Below are 21623 nucleotides of genomic sequence, written 5' to 3'. Positions count from 1 at the left end.
TGTGTGTGTGTGTCCGGGCAGGTGTTGTGAGGGTCAGCTACCTGGTCTGCCCTGAGCACACAAGTCCCTCTCCCCAACTCTCCCAGAGGTTACTGATTCATTCAGTCACCCAGCTTCATCACTAAGCCCACTTTAGGCACAGGCCTGACTTGCTCCCTGGAGACCACCTCCTAGCTGGGCATGTAGTCTTTGAAGCTCCTGGCCTCTACCCCAGCCTGAAAGCCTCCGATTCAGTTTCCAATCTGATCAGTTGACAGTTGATAATCCTCTGTGAGGGGCTGCTCACCCAGGAGTTCCCACAGTCCTTGCAGTGGTCCAGAGTCCCTACCCTTGACACCCTAACAATAGTAACCACCTCAAGACTGAGAAGAACACGGGGCAGGAATCAAGTTTGAGCAACCCAAGAGCTTATGTCATTTTCCTTCAAAAGCACTGTGCGAATTTGAGACTGAATACCTTGCCACACAGGTTGCATATGGTGAAACCAGGTCACAAACCCTATTTTTTCTCCCTCCAAAGCCTACTTGTTTTTCCCACAAAACCATGTAGCAAGGAGGGATAGTAACAGTGGCAGCTGTTGGTTGACAGCAGATGCTGTGCTCTAGGTCTTAGCCTCACGTTGCTGCCAGTACTCGCCATAGCCCTACAATGGGTCATCACCATTTTTCAAGAGCAGAAATTGAAGCTCAGAAAAGGTAAGTCCTTTGCCACAGTTAGCAAGTCCTGGAGCTGGCACTTGAGGTACATCAGAGTAGAGTCTAAGGCCTGTTCCTCTTGTTGCACCCACCACCTCCTACAGGGCAGCCACTGCCGCTTCATTCCAGTGTGCAGGGTGCTGCAGGGAGGAGTGTCACCATTTCACTCCCAATCCAGCAGATCCCCGGTGAGTGTGATCGGTGTCCCTGGCCCTGCCACATGCTTCCTCACCTTGTCGAGCAGTCCGGTGAGGACAGCATCTCCTCAGGTCTGCTCCTGTTTCACACACAGTACTTTTAGGGGTTTGCGTATGGGCTTCCTAAACATTTAAATAGTTATGTACTACTTTTTTTTTTTTAATTTATTTATTTTTTTTGTTTTTGTTGTAATAGTTACGTACTTCTATCAAAAAATAGAAGTAGTGTCTTAGTCCATGGCCTCAAAGGTCTTACCACTGACAGGAATACTGTGTGAAAGGAATCAAAGTCACTACTGGGTCTGACAGCATGCATGGAAGGGCTGTGAAGACGGGAGCATGATGGGTGCAGGTGGGTAGGAAAGCACAGTGCTGTCTGCCCCCTAGTCTCAGTCCCCTGGTCAGCAGAGTGAGGACATCACTCTCACTCCGGTTTGAGGGAGCCTGTGGTCCAGCAGGAATTCAGTGCTTCAGGCACAGAGCTGTGCTACCTCCACAGAGGATCCCTGCCTCTGAGCACCTGGACGCCTGGCTGGTGGAATCCGTGTCCTCCAAGTGCCTCCTTGCTTCCTCAGGTCGCCAAGAGGTTGTACTCAGTGGGCTGCTACGAGATCTCCCTGGGGGACACCATTGGTGTGGGCACCCCAGGGACCATGAGGGACATGCTGACTGCTGTCATGCACGAGGTACCTCTGGCTGCCCTGGCTGTCCACTGCCATGACACCTATGGCCAAGCCCTGGCTAACACCTTGATGGCCCTGCAGGTAATTAAAGTCGTGCTCATTCTCCCAAAGGCTTGGTAGCAGGACAGCTTGGTTTTGTTTATTCTTTCAGCAGCACTTACTGATGCCAGCGTACTGGACACAGACATGGTGACCCTGCCCTAAAGGTGCCCACATCTGTTGGTGAGACAGTCAAGGGATTTACATGATAATCCTACTGCATTATGACAGATACCACAAGGGGAGGAAGTCTAGAGAGAGGACCCCATCCCAGCTGAGGCTGTCAGGGAGGATTTGCAAAAGAGACCAGAGTGGGGCTGGGTGCCCTGGCTATCCACTGCCATGACTCCTATGGATGGACATGAAGTGAAGCTGTTGAAAAAGGAAGGAGGAAACTACCTCAAGACTGAGGTGGGGTTCAGGGAGGACTCGCACAATCCAGCCCTGTGACAGCACACAGGTGTGAGTGTGTGCAAGTGTGCATTGGGAAGCAGGAGATGGGAGGCCTTTGGTGCTGTTCCCCAAAGATTGGGGTGAGACCACAAATTTGGTTTCCCTTGAGGTTTACTTCTGGCCCAGAATGGTGATGCCATTGGCTGGTGGCCCTATAGAGGGAACATTCTTGGTGTCTGACCACAGGCAACCTTGTCGTAGCCTGTGAGGCCGGCTACCTACCATCTTTAGGATGGTGATGGCAATCCCTAGCAATCTTTTTTTTTTTTTTTTTCTTTTGTAGAGACAGAGACTAACTTTATCGCCTTCAGTAGAGTGCCATGATGTCACAGGACTCACAGCAACCTCTAGCTCTTGGGCTTCCGCGATTCTCCTGCCTCAGCCTCCCGAGCAGCTGGGATTACAGGCGCCTGCCACAACGCCCCGCTTTTTTTTTTTTTTTTTTTTTTGGTTGCAGTTCAGCCAGGGCTGGGTTTGAACCCCCCACCCTCGGTATATGGGGCCGGGGCCCTACTCACTGAGCCACAGGCGCCACCCAGCAATCTTTTTTTTTTTTTTCTCCATTTTCTCCAGAAGTTCATGTGGCTGAGCCCAGTGATAAGATTACTTCCCAGGTCTGGTTCCTCAGAGTTTGGTTGTCAAGGTTAAGATTTGCCACTCTGTGGTCTCCTCCATTTCTTGGCTTGCTGTGACACCCAGGCCTGCTCCCTCGGTTTTCCTACGGCTCGTGAGTTTCCTGGCCTACCAGGAAGGGGGAAATGACTTTCTCTCACACACTTTTCCAGGCAGGTAAAAGGGATTTCTGCACAGCCAGGATGAGCCCAAGGCCAGACTTCATCCTGGCCACACTCAGGACACTCCCGCTTCTTTGTGCTTCTTTCTTTCTTGGCACCTGATGTCCTCATGATCTGCTTTTTGAAAATTCTCAGGGAACAGGATCAGCCATTAAAGATACTGTATTATGTGAGGATGGGCCGGTGGATTATGTGAGGTGGAGGGAGGTGGATTGCTTTGAATTTGTGGTGAGCTCACAAATTCAAGACCAGCCTGAGCAAAGTGAGACCCCCATCTCTACTAAAAATAGAAAAACTAGCCAGGTATTGTGTTGGGTGCCGATAGTCCCCACTACTCCAGGAGGGGAGTAGCTACCTTAGGAGGCTGAGTCAAGAGGGTTGCTTGAACTCAAGAATTTGAGGTTGCCATGAGCTATGACACCACAGCACAGCACTCTAGCCTGGGTGACAGAGACCCTCTCAAAAAAAATTTTTTTTTTCCAGAAAAGATTGTATCATGTGACTTCTATGTGCCAGGTACTCTGTTAAGTGCTGACAAGACAATAGGAACAAGAGAGGCCCAGTCCTGCGCTCTGGGGGCTCGTGTCATAGCGAGGAAGACAGATGAAGACCAGAGATGTGTAAACACAAATTGTAAGGTCGTTTACTCCGCTGTGAAGACGGAACTCTGAGCCAGACACTTGTCAGCACTGAGGCTTCAGCTGTGACCAAAACAAAATCTCTGACCTCATGAGGCTGACAATCTAGTAAAATAAAGACAGGTAATAAACAAGTAAACATAGAGTAAGCCAGGCGCTCCTAAGTGCCATGGAGAAAGAAGATTGAGCACGTTAAGGGAGTGCCAGGTCTTTATACAGAGTAACCTCACTCAGGAGGCAGCATTTAAGAGAGACCCATGAAAGCAAGGAGGTGAGCCATGGAGGGATGCCTGGAGTGTGCAGGGAGAGGCGGCCAGCCCAGGAGAACCATCAGGAGCTCTCTTTATGGCCTGTGAAGTTGGAGACATTTATTAGGTGTCCCAGTGGTGCCATAGCTCAGTACAGCCTTGAACTCTTGGGCTCAAGCAATTCTGCCTCAGCCTTTCAAGTAGCTGCGGCCACCATGCCTGGCTAATTTTTAAAACTTATTTTTTGGGGGTGGCACCTGTAGCTCAAAGGGGTAGGGCGCCAGCCCCATGTGCCAGAGGTGGCGGGTTCAAAACCAGCCCCGGCCAAAAAAAAAAAAAAAACTGCAAAAACTTATTTTTTGTAGAGATGTAGTCTTACTATGTTGCCCAGGCTGGTTTCAAACTCCTAGCCTCATCTTCCTGCTATGGCTTCCCAAAGTGCTGAGATTACAGGTGTGAGCCACCTCGCCCAGCCCAGGCATGGGGCAAAGAATGGGGAAGATTGGAGGGTTCCAAAAAGGGTTTGTAAAAGGTCAGAGTGATCTCACGCTGCTTATGTAAGAATGACTTGTAAAAGGAATAATAGGTTGCAGGAGAAAGGGAGGCTTAACTGGTGCAGCACATCCTTGAGCAGGTAGGAACAGCTCTCATGCAGAGCTGGAGGGGTCGGCCTTGGCTTGTGAAACTCAACAGTTCATCCCTGGTAGCATGAGGGATGGTGGGTCTGTGGCCCCAGATGCAGGCAGTGGAAACTAGTGGAGACATCTCTTCTGATCACATCTGTTTTGCCTTTGAATAAGGAAGCAACTGAGAATGAGGATGGGAAGAAGGTGTAGAGGTTTAAGGAGAGAAAAGAATGCAAAATATTCATCTAGGAAAGCCAGAAGCAGTTGACCTGGAGAGATGGTATATGGCCCTGGTGCAGTTAGAGGCCCCAACTTGGAGTGAGAGCAGCCCTCGGTCGGGGAGGAATAAATAAGCCAAAGTAAACAGGGGTCTGAAATCTCAGCAGTGGGAGGGGGTTAGGTTAGGGATCAGAAAGGGTCTCTTCGGGCAAGTAGCTTTTAGGGTGGGGCCTGAAGGGTGAAAAGGAGTCTACTGTGAAAGGAATGGAGGAAAGATACTCCTGGCAGAGGAAACTTTAGAAAGTAAAAGACAGGGTGGTGCCTGTGGCTCGGTGAGTAGGGCACCGGCCCCATATACCAAGGGTGGCAGGTTCAAACCCGGCCCCAGCCAAACTGCAACAAAAAAATAACTGGGCGTTGTAGCAGGTGCATGTAGTCCCAGCTACTCAGGAGGCTGAGACAAGACAATCACCTAAGCCCAAGAGCTGGAGGTTGCTGTGAGCTGTGATGCCACAGCACTCTACCGAGGGCAACAAAGTGAGACTCTGTCTCAAAAAAGTAAAAGAGAATCACCAGCTGGGCACGGTGGCTCACACCTGTAATTCTAGCACTTTCAGAGGCCAAGGCAGGTGGATCACTTGAGCTCAGGAGTTCAAGACTAGCCTAAGCAAGAGCAAGACCCTGTCTCTACTAAAGAAATGGAAAAACATGGTAGGCACCTATAGTCCCAGCTACTTGGGAGGCTGAAGCAAGGGGGATCACTTGGCCTAGGAGTTTGAGGTTGCTGTGAGCTATGATGCTACGGCACTCCACTCAGGGCACAGAGTGAGTAAAACTCATGTCTTAAAAAAGAAGCACTGTTGGGGCGGCGCCTGTGGCTCAGTCGGTAAGGCGCTGGCCCCATATACCGAGGGTGGCGGGTTCAAACCTGGCCCCGGCCAAACTGCAACAAAAAAAAAAATAGCCGGGCGTTGTGGCGGGCGCCTGTAGTCCCAGCTGCTCTGGAGGCTGAGGCAAGAGAATCGCTTAAGCCCAAGAGTTGGAGGTTGCTGTGAGCTGTGTGAGGCCACGGCACTCTACCGAGGGACATAAAGTGAGACTCTGTCTCTACAAAAAAAAAAAAAAAAAGCACTGTCTCTTTCAGTGGGATTTTCATGTCAACAGAATCATAAGCCATAATTAGAACAACTCTCACTGTAGAACAGTGGTTCTCTACCTGTGAGTCTCAACCCATAGGAACTGTATTGAAGAGCCGTGGCACTGGAAGGTTGAGAACCACTAATGTAGAACCTCAGACAATAGACACCTGGGAGGTTTGCAGGGACCGGCTTTGTAGGCTGTGGTTCTTGGCAACAGCCATGTTTCACCATCCTTATTTCCAGATGGGAGTGAGTGTCGTGGACTCTTCTGTGGCAGGACTTGGAGGCTGCCCCTATGCACAGGGGGCATCAGGAAACTTGGCCACTGAAGACCTGGTCTATATGCTATCTGGCCTGGGCATTCACATGGTAAGCCTGCCTGTCCCCTGGTGTGACAACCTTGAACTGACTGGGGCTGGGCCTGAAGCCAGAGGACAGAAACTGATGGGTTGGTCTGGGGTTGTGGGGGAGTGGGTGCCTGGGAATTACGGATATTTTGTCAAACGTTTTTGAAGTAGCAAAGTGTGGTTGAATGAGGCCATGAGTATGGCACAAGGAGGGCAGGGTCTCAGTATGACTTTGACATTTGGGTTCTAGGAGGCACCAGGGTGTATGGAGAGAAAGGGATCAGGTTCATGACCTGAAATGAGTCAGTCCCTTCTGGGCCTTTGTTTTGTTCTCTGTAAAATGAGGGCAGCAGAATTAGCCACTAGGGCTCCATCACAGTCCACAGGGCCTTGGGGTGGGGTGGCAGCAGCTTGGGATCAGGTGGAACTGGGTTTAAAACCTAGTCTTGCCACTCACAGTGTGATCTTACAAAAATTATTTCATCTCTCTGAGGATCATAATAGCACCTATCGCATAGGACTGTTTTGAAGATAAGTAAGAAAATGTTTAGCACTCTGGGAGGCCAAGGCAGGTGGATTGAGCTCACAGGTTTGAGACCAGCTCAAGCAAGAGTGAGATGCCATCTCTAAAAAATAGCCAGGAATTGTGCCAGGTGTCTGTAGTCCCAGCTACTCAGGAGGCTGGGGCAAGAGAATCATTTGAGCCCAAGAGTTTGAGGTTGCTATGAGCTATCATGCCACAGAACTCTACCAAGGATGACAGAGTGAGACTCTGTCTCAAAAAAAAAAAAAATGTCTGTAGAATGCTTGGCACAGAGCTGAGCATATAATACACATCAGTAAGTAGGAGCTGTTGTTACGAGTAGAGGTTTTCTGCCTGGCCCTTACTACTCTCTCTCGGCCTCACAGTTCCCACCTGAATGCACTTTTTGACCTCCATAAGCCAGGCCCTGTGCTAGGCCCTGGAGGTGCAGGACTGAGATCCCTGCCCTAGAGGTGGCACTACAAGCCATTGCACGGATTGAGGCATCTTATACAAGGGGAGTCAGAGGGGTAACCCCAGATGCCAGATAGACACGAGCTCACAGGCTGCTGGTGTGCCACTATTACAGAAGCAGCCTGTTTGTCTTCACCTTTATTTGTTCAGTATCATGGTGGTTCAGTCCAGTGTTTGTTTCACTGGTGGGTTTTTTTGTTTGTTTGGGTTTTTTTGTTTTGTTTTGTTTTTGAAAAGGAAGGAGTTCGGGCGGCGCCTGTGGCTCAGTGGCTCAGTGAGTAGGGCTCCAGCCCCATATGCTGAGGGTGGCGGGTTCAAACCCAGCCCCGGCCAAACTTCAACAACAAAAAAAAAATAGCCGGGCGTTGTGGTGGGTGCCTATAGTCCCAGCTGCTAGGGAGGCTGAGGCAAGAGAATCGTGTAAGCCCAAGAGTTAGAGGTTGCTGTGAGCCGTGTGACACCACGGCACTCTACCCGAGGGCTGTACAGTGAGACTCTGTCTCTACCCAAAAAAAAAAAAAAAAAAGGAAGGAGTTCATTAACTTGCTGGCAGGGGTGCCCCCCAGCTGGCAGCCCTTAAAATAAAAAATAACATAAAAATAACTTGCTGGCAAATGAGAAGGCTGGCAGACTCTTGCCTCAAAAAATACCATCATCCAGGGCAGCACCTGTGGCTCAAAGGAGTAGGGCACCAGCCCCATATGCTGAAAGTGGTGGGTTCAAACCCAGCCCCAGCCAAAAACTGCAAAAAAAAAAAAAAAATTACTATCATCCTGCTGGGCACAGTGGCTCATGCCTATAATCCTAGCACTCTGGGAGGCTGAGGTGGGTGGATTGCCTGAGCTCACGGGTTCGAGACCAGCCTGAGCAAGAGCGAGACCCCCGTCTCTAAAAATAGCCAGTGTTGTGATGAGTGCCTGTAGACCCAGCTACTCGGGAAGCTGAGGCTAGAGAATCGCTTGAGCCCAAGAGTTGGAGGTTGCTGTGAGCTGTGATGCCATGGCACTCTACTGAGACAACAAAGTAAGACTGTCTCAAAAAAAAAAAAAAAAAATTGGTGTTTTCCCTCTGAACAGAAGCGCAGAGCTTTTAAAGGTTCCAGTTAATCCCATAAGCCCACTTTGGGCCAAGACAATCTTGAGGCCTCTGCCCATCTTCAAATAAAACAGTCTTGCAACCTTCACCCAAGCTAAGTCCCATCCTCAGCTAAGATGATCTTTTTTTTTTTTTTTGAGACAGAGTCTTATTGTGTCACCCTGTGAGTCTTGTGGCCTCACAGCTCACAGCAACCTCAAGCTCTTGGGCTTAAGCGATTCTCTTGCTTCAGCCTCCCAAGTAGCTGGGACTACAGGCGCCCACCACAATGCCTGGCTGTTTTTTGTTGCAGCTGTCATTGTTGTTTAGCTGGCCTGGGCTGGGTTTGAACTGGCCAGCCTCAGTGTATGTGGCTGTAACCATTGTGCTATGAGTGCCAAGCCAACTAAGATGATCTTGAGCTGTCTCCTATAGCACAAAGAGCACTGGCCTGAGGTAGGTATATAGGTTTTAGTTACAAAAAAAAAAAGGCAAAGAATTTTTGAAGATAAAAAACTTGTTTACCCCTTTGTCCTACGGCCATTCTGTGTTACACATTACCCACTGTCAGTTTTACCCTTCCCTGTCTGTGGGAGGAGAGGCAACATAGTACTTCCCTCACAGTGCTAGGAAGGGTCTCTATCATAAAGGACCTCTTAGAAGCTTAATTTAAGCCAGTTTTTAATTCCCTAGTGTTAGGGGCATGTGGTGACTTAACTGCGTCCTCTAACTTATTTCTCAAAGGGTGTGAATCTCCAGAAGCTCCTGGAAGCTGGGGACTTTATCTGTCAAGCCCTGAACAGGAAAACCAACTCCAAAGTGGCTCAGGCTAGCTGTAAACTATGAGACCCTGAGACACACGAAGCCCTGGGGTCTAGGGAAATGGTGCACAGGTGATTCATGGAAGATGGGATGGGAACATGGAAATGAGAATGAGATTTAAAAGGAGCAGGCATACCACAGCCAGCTCTGCCTAGAGGTCTCTTCTGGCAGAAGGGAGGTGAGGGGCTGAAGAGCCAGTCTTCAGTGTGGGTGAGGGGCCTTGGAGAGGCTGAACTCTCCCTTTACTGTGGCCCCAATGGTCCTGCAGTTCAATGCCTGAGGGGCCCGGGAGCCTCATTCTCTGTTTGACAGGATCCTCAAGTCTACTCTGTGGATGACATCTGCCAACTGACTACGCATTCTACCTCTCACACTGCCATGGCCTTGGGGCCACTGCTTAGGGCAGGGGGCGTGGAGATTTTCCCCAGGCTGGCAGAGGGGATTCACAAAGCGAGGGCTAAGCTGCTGTGGTGGCCATCAGCCAACTCCAGCATCTCTGGAAAATCTGTATTCTGGGCGTGATTTTTGAAAACAGCTTATGTAATTAAAGGTGTAATGACAGAACCATTCCAGTATTCCATGGCTATGTGTGCATATGAGAGAGTGGAGGAATAAATATTTTCACAGCCATTGCACGCAGAAGAAAGACTTCGAGCCTGTTTATTTATTGCTGCATTTCCTCCCTGTTTTCCCACCAGAAACCCAGATCCATAGTGACCGGAAATCAATGGCTTTGGGCTAAGGAAGCTACCTGCAGCGGTTGCTGCCAGCACACCCGACGGGCTGTTTCTGAGGCTTTGCCTCTGTGACCTGGGCTGTGCAGAGCAGCAAGCACCACTTGCTCTGCTAGGCCTCTCCACCTCGATGCTCCAGGCCCTGCGGTGGGGAGCACCGGTGCACTGTGCTTTTACCACTTATTCAGGTTTCATTACTATGTCGTGGTTTCCTGCATATCTGCCCTAGCCCTGCCTTTTAAACAGAATCTTTTTTTTTCTTTCTTTCTTTTTGTTGTTGCAGTTTTTGGCCAGGGCTGGGTTTGAACCCGCCACCTCCGGCATATGTGGCCCGCGCCCTACCCGTTTGAGCCACAGGTGCAACCCACAAAATCATTTTCTAAGCGCTATTACGCAGACCATTCCCAGCAGGTGAGGGCCACGGTGGGAGGGTGAGGAGTTGGCACTGGGATGGTTACTGTGGCTCTAGAGCTTCCTCCAAACTCCTCCATTTATTTTCAAACTAGACTTCCCAGAACCAAGTCCCCTGGCGGCCCCGACCCAATCTCGTCACTCAGCGCAGCCCTCTGTGACTTCAGTTCCATAGAGTTGGATATTTCATGCAAGAGTTTGAATTAGGTTGGCAGACAGCGGGAAGTTTGAAACCCTGCGGGTTAGAACCGGGCTGGGGCTTGCCTGCCTGGCGCGAGAATCCAGGAAGGAGCGGCTCCTTGCCCCCAGTTGCAGCGATGTCCCCAGCTCCCCGCCCACTCCCGGTGGGAACGCGCGACTCAGAACCGCAGAGGCCTTTTGTCCTTCCGGGGTGCCCGTATTGGCTGCAATCTGAGCGACACGTCTTTGGGGGCGGGGAAAGGGTGGGATCAGGGTCGGCTGTCTGTTTTTAAAGGGACCGCTGTTCGGGGCGCGGGAGGCGGCGCCGCTGGAACCAGCGCAGGGCGGAGGAGCCCGAGCAGGTTCGGAAAGCGGGACGAAGGGAGGGATGGGCTCGGGAGGATCCGAGTGGTCCGTGGGGACCGAGAGAGTTTCAAGAGGCCCCTGGCTGCGGCCCGAGCGGAGTCCTGCCAGGGCGGGTCCGCCTCCTCCACCCCAGTTCCCCGCTGCGGTGGCTGGGGTGGCCCGGATTCATTCATTCCCGGTCCAGAGTCCAGCGCAAGGCCCGGCCGCCCTCCTTTCTATCACACAGACTGGGGAAACTAAGGAGGCAACGGCTGAGCATGGTCACTCCGCAGGTCCGGGGCGAAGCCGGCCTCACAGCAGCCTTCCTGCCCCCCACGGCCTCTCAGCGATCACTTTCCCGGGTCCGCACAGTGCGCGGGCTCAGCGTGGCAGAGCAGGGTGGGGGCGGTGTCGCGGGTAGAGTCCAGCAGGGAGCCGTATGAAGGACGAAGTGTCTGGGAAGAGGAACCGGGCTGTCAGCTGGGAAATCCGGATTCCACCCGGCTATCACTGGCTGTGTGACCGCAAGCAAATGCTTCACCTCTCTGACCCTAGTATCTTTCTTTGTGAGGTGCCAGTAATAACACCTGCCGCATCAGGATATTTGGGGAAGTCAGGAAAATAATGCAGAAGTTCCCGGCACAGAGTCAAGTGGGTTGGAGCTGGAGGAGCCCAAAGGGGATGGAGGCAGCCTGGAAGGCAGCGGTGGCAGCGGCCCTGTCTCTGAGAATGAAAGGCCTCACTGTCTGGGGCGCCTTCCCCGCCCCGCCCCCCTGTGCCTGTTTAGGGCGGACGTGTACACCTGGCAGCGGAGACTGGGCCAAGTCCACGTCTACATCGTCCGATCCAGGGAAGCATATGTTGGGCAGGATCTCTCGCTCCAAGCCAGGAGTGGCCAGGAGTGACCGGCTGGCCCAGGCTTGGGGCAGAGGTTCAGCTGGGGGTGGGGCCCACTCCAGGAGCGGTGCAGCAGTGCAGTAGCAGTGGGCTTGGCCTGCCTGGTAAAGGACCCCACCCTTGGGGCCATCTGGCTATTTCCTGCTTCCTCCTAGCTGACCCTTAAGGGAAATGGAGCAGCAGGAGCCAGTTTACTCCTAACTGGCTAGGTGTTGGAGTTGCCCAGGAGGCCTGAGTCTGAGCCCAGAGAACCCCTGGTTCCAATCCTGCTGCCATGTTCCGTTCTGCCCAGGACTCTCCCATGCCTGTCACCTTGAGGAAGGGAACGTGGATACTCACATTCCATCTTCCTAACTCTGGGTCAAATGGAACTGAAAACTATGTTGCTTTGTGCCTCAGTCTCCCCACCTGTATATGGCAGTCAATCCTTAAAGCCACCTCATTTAACCCTCGCACTACCACACGATGTTTGCACAGTTGTTAGCTCCATCTTAGAGATGGAAATTGAGACCTAGAGGGGGTAAGTGATGTTGGAAGCCTAAGGCCAAAAAATGATGGTACCCAGACTTGCCCCAGGGCTAACTCCAGAGCCACTCTGTTACTCAAGGCACACTGCCACCTCTAAGCTCAGGGGGCCTGACTCTGCGGGGAAGGAGGCCCTGAGCAGGCAGCCTCAGCTATTTCTGAGAATCCGTGTTCTGGGCGCAGGTGCCATGGCAGAGAAGGTGCTGGTAACGGGTGGGGCTGGCTACATTGGCAGCCACACTGTGCTGGAGCTGCTGGAGGCTGGCTACTCACCTGTAGTTATCGACAACTTTCATAATGCCTTCCGTGGTGAGCAGGGGTGGTGGGGCTGGGGCTTTTGGAGAGGGTGGCAGAAGGAAAACCCTGGGTTCCACCTCCATCACCAAGGGACATGTGTGTGGCTAGTCCCTGGGAACCCAGCACCCCGCCTCCTGATTTTGGTGGGCTCCATGTGCCCCACCAGGAGGGGGCTCCATGCCTGAGAGCCTGCGGCGGGTACAGGAATTGACAGGCTGCTCTGTGGAGTTTGAGGAGATGGACATCTTGGACCAGGCAGCCCTACAGCGTCTCTTCAAAAAGGTGAGTGCCTGGCAGGCAGACAGGCAGGGGGCACTGCCAAGGGCTAAGGCCTGCAAAACAATTTCTGACTCCGGCTTTGCCCCTGCAGCACAGTTTCGTGGCAGTCATCCACTTTGCTGGGCTCAAGGCTGTGGGTGAATCAGTACAGAAGCCTCTGGATTATTACAAAGTTAACCTAACAGGGACCATCCAGCTTCTAGAGGTGAGAAGCATGGGGCAGGGACACAAACACTGGGAGGATCCCTAGTTGGCCCCAGTCTGGCAGGTAGTACCAAACGCAGAGCCCAAGCTGTGTCATCTTGGACACATGGCTCGACTTCCCAAGCCTCAGTTTCCCCATCTATAAAGGAGAGTGCTCATGACCTCAGGCCCACCCTCCTATGGAGGAGTATCAGGGGTTTTATTGTTAGTTTGTTTTTGAGACAGAGTCTCACTGTTGCCTTGGATAGAGTGCCATGGCGTCACAACTCACAGCAACCTCCAACTCTTGGGCTTAAGAAATTCTCTTGCCGAGGGACTTTACCTAACAAATGCAATCAGTGTAACCTGGCTTATTGTACCCTCAGTGAATCCCTCCAACAATAAAAAAAAAGAGAAAAAAAAGAAAAAGAAATTCTCTTGCCTCAGCCTCCCAAGTAGCTGGGACTACAGGTGCCCACCACAACGCCCAGCTATATTTTTTTGTTGCATTTGTTATTGTTGTTCAGCTGCCCCCAGCTGGGTTCGAACCCGCTAGCCTGGCTGTATGTGGCTGGCACCCTACCCACTGAGCTATGGGCGCCACCAAGTAGCAGAGTGTTTGTAGGTGGGAATAGTGTGTGAGGCAGAGGCCATTGACACCTCCCCTCCGTGGTCAGATCATGAAAGCCTGTGGGGTGAAGAACCTGGTGTTCAGCAGCTCTGCCACTGTGTATGGGAACCCCCAGTACTTGCCCCTGGATGAGGCCCACCCAACGGGTGGCTGTACCAACCCTTACGGCAAGTCCAAGTTTTTCATTGAGGAAATGATCCGGGACCTGTGCCAGGCAGACAAGGTGAGTTTCCCCCTTGACCCAGCCCCAACTCCATTCCTAGACTGACTCCTTACAGCCCACCGTGGGCCTGAGCAGGGGGGAACCTGAGCACCCCCTCCAAGGAAGACGCTAAGGCCACAGTAAGTGGCAGTGACTTACCCAAGGTCACACCACACTGGTAGGGATCCCTAGCCCCTGTTCATTTCTAGAACAGTTGTGAGAACAGGGGGTGAGATAGAGGGCTGTGGATTCAGCTGGGACACGCTGCCTGTGTCCTGTCCCCTATCATCTGACCTGTGTCCCACAGGCCTGGAATGCAGTGCTGCTGCGCTATTTCAACCCCACGGGCGCCCATGCCTCTGGCTGCATTGGTGAGGATCCCCAGGGCATCCCCAACAACCTCATGCCTTATGTCTCCCAGGTAAAGGAGAAGGGTAGGGACAGACCAGGGGTGGCTTTGTGTTATAGCTGGTGCAGGGTACCTGGGAGGACCTGACCTGAAATCTACCTCCAGGTGGCAATCGGGAGGCGGGAGGCCTTGAATGTCTTTGGTAATGACTATGACACGGAGGATGGCACAGGTGAGCCTAGGACCAGGAGGACCCAGGGTGGGAGTCAGGAGGGAGACAGAGGTGGAATGAACAAACTTCCATCGACCCATGCCCTCCTCTGCAGGTGTCCGGGATTATATCCATGTCGTGGATCTGGCCAAAGGCCACATTGCAGCTTTGAGGAAGCTGAAGGAGCAGTGTGGCTGCAGGGTAGGCAGAGAAGGGAAAAGTGAGGGAGGGGAGGGGCTGCATCCAGAAGGTGGGCCCAGAGAAGCGGCTAGTCCAGCCCTTTCCACAAAGCCTTTTCACTCCCGGGCAGATCTACAACCTGGGCACTGGCAAAGGCTACTCAGTGCTACAGATGGTCCAAGCCATGGAGAAGGCCTCTGGGAAGAAGGTAGGCCACCCCCGACACACCCTCGACTCTCAGCAGCAGAAGAGTCCTGGCCCTTCCCCTTTGCCTACCCAGTGGGTGTCCCAGCACTGTCCAGTCTCCTTGGCCCACATGTGCTGAAAAGGAGACATTGCTGGCCAGCAGCTGGGCAGGTGGAGTTTAGGGCTGGCTCGGCTGAACCACACACCTCCTCTTGCAGATCCCGTACAAAGTGGTGGCACGGCGGGAAGGTGATGTGGCCGCCTGTTATGCCAACCCCAACCTGGCCTGTGAAGAGCTGGGCTGGACAGCAGCCTTAGGGTTGGACAGGATGTGTGAGTGTTGGCCTGGCCCCTGGGGGAGAATTAGGGGATAAGGAGAGCTGATCACTTTTGGGTATGCCCACCCAGGGCTGCTCAGGAGGACCTGACCACGGGCTTTGCTCTGTCACAGGTGAGGATCTATGGCGCTGGCAGAAGCAGAATCCTTTAGGCTTCGGCACACAGGCCTGAGGACCCTCCCCTACCAAGGACCAGAAAAGGAAAAAAGCAGCAGCTGCCTGCTCTCCAGCCTCCAGCAGGAACCCAGGCCCCAGAGCTTCTGGGGCTAAGCCAAGGCTTTGCTTACCTCAGACCCCAGCTGGGCCCACTCAGCCCACCAGGCATGAGGCCAAGGGCTCCACTGACCAGGAGTCAGGGTCCAGGAACTCATCAGGACCACCAAGAGCGAGTGAGGGGGTAAAAGCCCCTCCTCCCAGGCACTAATTTATACTGTTCTCAAGAAACTTTCCAAACTATTTAAAATAAAAAAGTTTTCTTACACTGGAACATATTCTTAAAGATAGTTACTCTACTCACTGAATAGAATCAGCCAGGCCTGAGAACTGAGGAAGCAATTTCTTTAATTTTATCGGAATCCAGGATACAACAAGAAAAACACCCAAAACCACACATGGAGACAGAAGACAAGACACAACTCCCCACCACCTTCCTGCCCTAGAGTGGGAACAAAGTGGGGGTGAGACAAGTGGGGAAGATCTCCAGCCTCAGTCCAGCCCTGCAGGCTCCGGGCCTACAGAGAGGAGAGTAACAGGGAGGCAGGACCCAACCCCCAAGTGGGGGGAACAGCTGAGGGAAGCCCCCTTGAAAGACTCCACCTCCTCAATATTGCTCCTGCCCAGGGCAAGGAGCCCACAGCAGCAGGGGGCCTCTGGGGCCATGGCCATATTCATGATTGAGAAGCAGCTAGAGTAGAGGCAGGAGAGACACACGATTATCTGGGCAGAATCAGTTGGGGTCAGGGGCCCAAGTGGGCCCCATGGGCCAAACCCTGAGGTCACTGGAGGGGGCCCAAAGCGGGGCTCATGAGTGAGGTCCTGAGTGAGTGGGTCAGCGGCTGGGCCCCTTTCTCCAGCTGCCTACGGCCCCTCCAATACTGTTGCCAGGGGGCCTGCCTCCAGGGAAATGGGATAAGAAAGCAGCTCACCCCTGCTGAAGACGGCCAGGTGGCTGAGGCCAGGAAGGAAGGCCTGGCCAGGTCTTGCCATCTGCCCCAGAGGCCTATGGGAAGAGGACGGGGTCAGGAAGGGTGGGGACAGGGGCTCGACCGGCTCAGATCCAAGATGGTGCCACGCTTGCTTTCTGGGTTCCCCATGAGCTCGGGGACTATGCTGGGAGGCAGCAACTCTGCTTAGACAGGAGGCAGCAGCTTCTCAAGAAATTCCTTCACAGCTGCCATCTCCTGGCAGGAAGAAAAGGGGGATTGTGAGAGGGAGGGAGGACAGAGAAAGGAGATGGGTGGGAGTGGTCCCCCCACTAACCTGAGGACAGGAGCTATGCATAACACCTGGATATGTCTTGAACTGGACCCTGGCAGGTGTGACAACAGACCGGAGCTTCTCAGCTGTCAGGGCCCCAAACCGTACAGGCACCATGGGGTCCAGCTCCCCATGGCACTGAAGAATGGCCAGGTCCTTGGCACTGCCATTGGCTGCCTGTTGGCCAGACAAGACCCAGAGGGCAAAGCCAGTGTTGCAGCACAATCTCCAGCCACAGGAGGACCCAAAGGGCAGGAAAGGGGCCTATAGGGACACTCACCTGGGGGAAGGCCCGGTGCAAAGGGAGCCAACAGCTCAATGCCACAATGCCAGCCAGAGGGTGGGGGCAGGTGAGGGCTGTGTAGAGGGACAGGGCCCCACCCTGGAGGAAGAAGAGAATAAGGTCATGAGGGAACAGCTCACCTTCCCACCCGGACCCTCTCTCCCCTCACCTGTGAAAAGCCTCCCAGGACGATACGATTGGCAGGGATCCCATTCTTCATCTCGTGCTCAATCAAGGCCTTGACTGCAAGGAGGGGGGATCAGTGGGAGGGGGGAAGCTGCCAAGGGGCCCAGGAAGGGAGCCTGGCAAAGGTAATGCCAGCACTTTCCTGGGGTGGGGGAAGGAGGATGCTGAAGAGGGGTAGGGCCTTACTGTTCTCTGCTGCCTTCTTGATGCCAGCTTCATCTTCTGGGGCATCTGGACTCAACCCCATCAGGTCAAACCTGGGGGAGAAGAGGTGTTAGCAGCTACTGGGAGACTCTGGCCAACCCCTGCAGCTCCCTCAGCTCAAATCCCACCTTACTCCCCCAAAAAACTCACCAGGAGGGCATCACCATCTTCATGTTGAGTGTCACAGGGATCCTAGGCCTGAGGAGGGACAGCCAGAGGGCCACCATGATCAGAAGGGATGAGAAAGCCACAACAGAGAACCCAGCAAGGGCAGAGGCACCCCAGGGGCCCCTCCCAGCAGGCAGAGCCTGTGTTTGAAGTGTTGCCAGGCAACTTGCCACGTGGGGCTGGAGCCTGTGGTTGTGGCATCACTAGCGAAGGAGCAGCAGCAGAGCCCAACACTCAGCATGACGGGGTCCCAGCAGCTGGTGAGTGCTTGGGGAAGGGGTGCAGGGAGGTGCTGGTTCTAGGAGACCTGAGCTTGAGGAGGCCCTAAGGCTGTGAGCTGGCACTTGGCCCCAGAGCTGGGGACTCCAAGGCTGAAAAGGGCATTTCTGGCTGTGTGCCCTGAGCCCCAGCCCCAGGATGTAGCAGGCAGGAGAGACAGGCCAGGGCCACAGGACCACCTCTGGCTGATTCCCAGCCTAAGTGCCCCCCACACCCCTTGCTGGGGTGACACTCACGCGTGGGGACAGATGTATTTGACGTGAGGGAGCCGGATGGTAGAGAGGGCGTCAGCCCAGCTGTGCCTGTAGGGGGGAAGGGAGAGGGGCCCAATGTGGGAAGAAAAAGAGAGGGTGGCAGCCTCTCTGGCCCTGCCCACTGGGCCTGGTGTCCTCCCCAAGGAGCAGCCCTCCTGGCTCACTCACCCTGTGTCTCCAAGTCCATGTAAAAAAATAACCTGGAAAAGGATGAGAAATAGGGAGATGGGGAGGTTTCCCCTAGGTCCTCAGGCCCAGGGGGACTAGGTTGCACTCAGCTGGGCTATGAACCCCAAGCCTCGTGGCCTTGGGTTACTCTTCTCATCACTGCCCCATATCCCCCTCATCACTTTTCCACATCCCCCCACACACACCAGGTCTGGTCTGGGGCTGCCAAGGGTAAAAGGGGAGCCTTACCGCAGCCGTTTCCCGCTCAGCTCCAGACACAGTGGCAGCATCGGTGAGCAGGGGCACAGACATGGTGTTACCACACATACACCACAGGGCTCCACCTCGGGGGCCTGTACCATGAGGGCAGCGGTCAAGAGCAATGACAGGCAGAGGAGACTCCAGGCTCAAGGGGCCCACCCAGACCTTCAGCCCCCACACAGCACCCAGGTTCCATTCTGGGCAGAAAGAGAAACAGGCAAGAAGTTCCCAGGCAGAGGGGTAGGAAGTCTCCTTCCATTCCAGGACTGAAAGGCAGAGGCAGCCACCCTAGTGGCCCAGGACTCATGTCCTTGGTTCTGGCCCAAACAAGGCTCTTAGCTTTATTTTTCTTTCTTTCTTTGAGACAGAGCCTCACTCTGTCACCCTCGGTACAGTGCCGTGGCGTCACAGCTCACAGCAACCTCCAACTCCTGGGCTTAGGCGCTCCTCCGGCGTCAGCCTCCGGAGTAGCAGGGACTACAGGCGCCCACCACAATGTCCAACTATTTTTTGTTGCAGTTTGGCCCCAGCAGGGTTCGAACCTGCCACCCTCGGTATATGAGGCTGGCGCCCTACCCACTGAACCACAGGCGCCGCCCAACACACAGGCTCTAAGCTTTTTGGAGATGGGCAGAGGCAGGGCTTGGGACCCTCCGGGTGGTGGAGGCAGGGTGTCCCTGGGGCCTGCCTGCTACCTTCTCAGTGGCTACCTGCCTCCTCCCTGCTCCAATCAGCCCTTCCCCAGAGCCCTTGAGTCCCCTCCTCCTCAACTCCTGGCCTTACTGGGAAATGAAAGGGAGAAAAATGCCAGGGAAATATGCTTCCAGCCCCTACTCCCCCCACATCTCCAACCTCCCTCCTCCCATCCAGCCCCCATCCACCCTGCATAGCAGTTTCTGGCTCAGTCATTCCAACAGCCCGGAGGGGCTGCCCATGTCCCTAGGAAGAATAAGGACTCCGGTCCACCACCCACTACAACCTGGTGCTCCATACCCCCCTGACAGAGCTACCTGCTACCGCCGCCACAAATGAGCACCCAGCTTGACCACACTCTGGGACTCCCAAACACAAAGAATGTCAGGCAGCCTGGCCCCTCCCCTTCCTTATCATCCTCCAAACTCGCCGCCGGAAGCTTCCACTACCTGCTTCTAAGTGCCTGCCCTTCCCAGCGGCGCCCACCCCTCCCAACTGGCTTCCACCTTCTCTCTCTGACCCCCGAGGTACCTCCCCACAGTGGGATCTTTCACCTCTGACCCTGAGGTCCCTCTTCCCGACGGGGAACCCACCTCCCGCCCTCGGCTGAGATTCCCTTCCTTCTCCACTGTGGGGACTTCCACCTTTCAGAGGGGTGCCTTCTCCCCTGGCCTAGAGTCTCCCTCCCACGCTTGAAACTTCCACCTTGACCCAGGGTTCCCTACACTGGGAACTTCACAATGGGTCACCCTCTCCCCACAGTGACATTTTCCACCCTGATCCAGGACTCCCACCTACCCACAAAGAGCCCTCTACCTTTGACCCTGGGGAAGCTCCTGCCCCACAATGGGAACTTCCACTTTCCACCGCTAAGTCCCCCTCATCATACCCGGGCAGTCTCTTGCTTACCCCCCGCTCCACTCCCAAAGTCCCCAAGACTGGACAGCGCCTTCGCACCTCACTCCCCACCCCCCTCCTTCAGAATCTCGGCTGCCCCTCCCCACCCCGGGACCCTCCCGGAGCTCCGGCCTCCCCCACATCCTGTCCCTCCACCACCGGCCCGCCCAAGGTACCTCCACTCCCTGGGGCTTTCGAGACCGCTTGGGCTATTCTCCTCCTTCTCCCGCACAAACACACACTCTTCCCCCTCGGCCGCCCCCGCCGGAACTTCCGTTCGAGTCCCGGGAACCCAGCCATCCCGCTGACGGAAGTAGCCTGGCCAGCATTACGGAACCCGGAAGTGAGGACAGGGCTTCGCTGATGGAAGCTGCCATGTTGGAGACGGCGGAGCCACTCCCTGTCATTCAGCTGCGGAATCGCTGAGTTTTTACCCGCTCCCACCTGCCACTTAACACCACCACCCATAGGCCTCCTGGAGGAAAGCTGTCCAGAAGGAGAGGCTTTTCTGATACTATTATTGGCATAAAATTTACCATCTTACCATCCCCGTGGGACACACTTGCTAATGGCCTTGGGTGTCCGTCCCTGGTTTTCATTCCCCATTCCATGATCCCAGATGGAATCATACACTCTAAATCGAAAAGACCTTAGAGATCATCTAGTCCTCCAATCTTACCTTAAAGATCGGGAAACTGAGGCTCGGGCAAGTTGCTGTAAATAAACAGCAACTTCAGTATTGCACAGTAATGCTGCCCACCCCCACCCCGACTTGCTTCCTTGGCTATAAAACGGTAATAACCACCACCCTGCCTACTTCATAGCTTTGCTGTTAGGCTCAAATGAGGTCGTGTGAACACACTTTATACACTGTAAAATCACAGCGTGAAGTCTTATTACTCTGAAAAGGACCCTGAGAATATACTTGGGCCATATCAGGATAGTTGGACAGGCACTGGCTGTATTAGCACTGCCCTACATAGCTAATGCCATGCAAATAGTGCCCAAATATCACCATCAGATGAACTCCAGTTGTTGAGGCAGGGCTCCTTGCTGCACTGGTAAAGTGGAAATAGGGGCCAGGGACCACGGAAAGTCTGGGAGACAAAAGAGTTGAAGGTGCATGTCCCTGAGGAACATGTGGGGATCTGTACACAGGAAATCAGTCACATTTGTCTTTCAAGCTTAGGACTCATTCTCCAGGCTTAACCTATATATTTTTTTCTTTTTTTAAAACCCATCTCACTGCACACTGAGATACTAGTTTTTTCTTTAAATTGAAAGAAAACAGTACAAACTCGGTAGCAATAAAGCACTTTCCCCAGGCTTAGAGACAGTTTGGTCTTAAGTACTCAACAGGTCACAAAGATGATAACTAAAATACCAGGATTCCAGGGCAGGAAAACTTTGGCTCAAGGGACCACAGCAAGCTGGAGGATCCAAGACTGGATGTCAAAAGACAAAGGGGATTAAAAATGTAAAACAATACATCCAACCCCAGTCCCCACAGAATCCCTGCTGGGCCTGCTCACAGAAGAATGAGCAGTTCCTCCTGCATCCTTGATCACGGATCACTTGACCCCATAGCACTTCTAGCAAATCCTTCAGAGGCTCAGTCCTGGCAGCTACTTGTGATTAGTGCGGTTAACTAGTGGAATTACTAAAAGGCAAGCCTGTTCTAAGATTTCTAACTTCATTTTTCCCTCTACTCCAAATTAAAACATAGCCCTTCTTACATCCAAAATGATCCTACTGAAATGAAACCATCTGTGGCTGACTGAATGGGACTCTTTATTAGTGCATCAAGAACTGTTTGCATTCTGGTTGATTTCCAG

The 21623-nt window shown here is 53.5% G+C and overlaps 3 protein-coding genes across 12 annotated transcripts in view; 2 read left to right on the top strand and 1 right to left on the bottom strand.

Annotated features, from left to right (window-relative positions):
* Positions 1-9936, top strand: part of HMGCL (3-hydroxy-3-methylglutaryl-CoA lyase) — a 29162-nt gene extending 19226 nt beyond the window's left edge. For 2 of the 8 annotated variants that reach the window (XM_053575128.1, XM_053575131.1), the window contains 3 exons: positions 1468-1656; positions 5975-6100; positions 9670-9936. In XM_053575128.1, coding sequence (XP_053431103.1) covers positions 1468-1656; positions 5975-6100; positions 9670-9780 — 426 coding nt within the window. In that variant the 3' untranslated portion in view covers positions 9781-9936. Of the gene's footprint in view, positions 1-873; positions 965-1467; positions 1657-1726; positions 1798-5974; positions 6102-8893; positions 9633-9669 lie in introns of those variants that run through there. The other 6 variants (XM_053575130.1, XM_053575134.1, XM_053575135.1 and 3 more) reach the window with 6 other exon arrangements.
* Positions 9937-10073: 137 nt separating this feature from the next.
* GALE (UDP-galactose-4-epimerase) lies at positions 10074-15404 on the top strand. 2 transcript variants are annotated; one of them, XM_053575114.1, is made up of 12 exons: positions 10074-10116; positions 10212-11492; positions 12248-12372; positions 12527-12642; positions 12731-12844; positions 13500-13676; positions 13963-14076; positions 14170-14236; positions 14331-14416; positions 14526-14603; positions 14800-14914; positions 15033-15404. In XM_053575114.1, exons 2-12 carry the CDS (start codon positions 11266-11268, stop codon positions 15089-15091), a joined length of 1278 nt encoding a protein of 425 aa, XP_053431089.1. In that variant the 5' UTR covers positions 10074-10116; positions 10212-11265; the 3' UTR covers positions 15092-15404. The 2 variants fall into 2 exon arrangements, with proteins under 2 accessions (XP_053431089.1, XP_053431090.1); XM_053575115.1 differs by lacking the exon at positions 10074-10116 and having other exon boundaries at positions 10230-10323; positions 10592-10658; positions 12247-12372.
* A 59-nt stretch (positions 15405-15463) lies between these two features.
* On the bottom strand, positions 15464-20074 carry LYPLA2 (lysophospholipase 2). 2 transcript variants are annotated; one of them, XM_053575138.1, is made up of 10 exons: positions 19965-20074; positions 18187-18290; positions 17938-17969; positions 17752-17817; positions 17219-17266; positions 17051-17121; positions 16848-16921; positions 16676-16777; positions 16399-16572; positions 15464-16319 (listed from the first exon to the last, which is right to left on the bottom strand). In XM_053575138.1, exons 2-10 carry the CDS (start codon positions 18262-18264, stop codon positions 16269-16271), a joined length of 696 nt encoding a protein of 231 aa, XP_053431113.1. In that variant the 5' UTR covers positions 18265-18290; positions 19965-20074; the 3' UTR covers positions 15464-16268. The 2 variants fall into 2 exon arrangements, with proteins under 2 accessions (XP_053431113.1, XP_053431112.1); XM_053575137.1 differs by having other exon boundaries at positions 18187-18395; positions 19965-20048.
* Positions 20075-21623: the final 1549 nt, after the last annotated feature.

Source organism: Nycticebus coucang, chromosome 22, assembly GCF_027406575.1.
Source record: "Nycticebus coucang isolate mNycCou1 chromosome 22, mNycCou1.pri, whole genome shotgun sequence".
Taxonomy (NCBI): Eukaryota; Metazoa; Chordata; class Mammalia; order Primates; family Lorisidae; genus Nycticebus; species Nycticebus coucang.
The sequence above is the reverse complement of the archived record's forward strand: the minus strand, read 5'-3'. Positions and strand labels throughout refer to the sequence as shown.

What these genes read in the sequence shown, in the direction of transcription:
- GALE (XM_053575114.1), top strand. Translation starts at nt 11,266, where the DNA reads ATGCAGAAGTTCCCGGCACAGAGTCAAGTGGGTTGGAGCTGGAGGAGC. An exon ending in AGGAGCAGTGTGGCTGCAGG is followed by an intron (nt 14,417 to 14,525) that starts GTAGGCAGAGAA and finishes ACTCCCGGGCAG; the next exon opens with ATCTACAACCTGGGCACTGG. An exon ending in AGAAGGCCTCTGGGAAGAAG is followed by an intron (nt 14,604 to 14,799) that starts GTAGGCCACCCC and finishes CTCCTCTTGCAG; the next exon opens with ATCCCGTACAAAGTGGTGGC.
- LYPLA2 (XM_053575138.1), bottom strand. Translation starts at nt 18,264, where the DNA reads ATGTGTGGTAACACCATGTCTGTGCCCCTGCTCACCGATGCTGCCACT. An exon ending in CTGAGCGGGAAACGGCTGCG is followed by an intron (nt 17,970 to 18,186) that starts GTAAGGCTCCCC and finishes ATCCTTTTCCAG; the next exon opens with GTTATTTTTTTACATGGACT. An exon ending in AAATACATCTGTCCCCACGC is followed by an intron (nt 17,267 to 17,751) that starts GTGAGTGTCACC and finishes GTCCCTCCTCAG; the next exon opens with GCCTAGGATCCCTGTGACAC.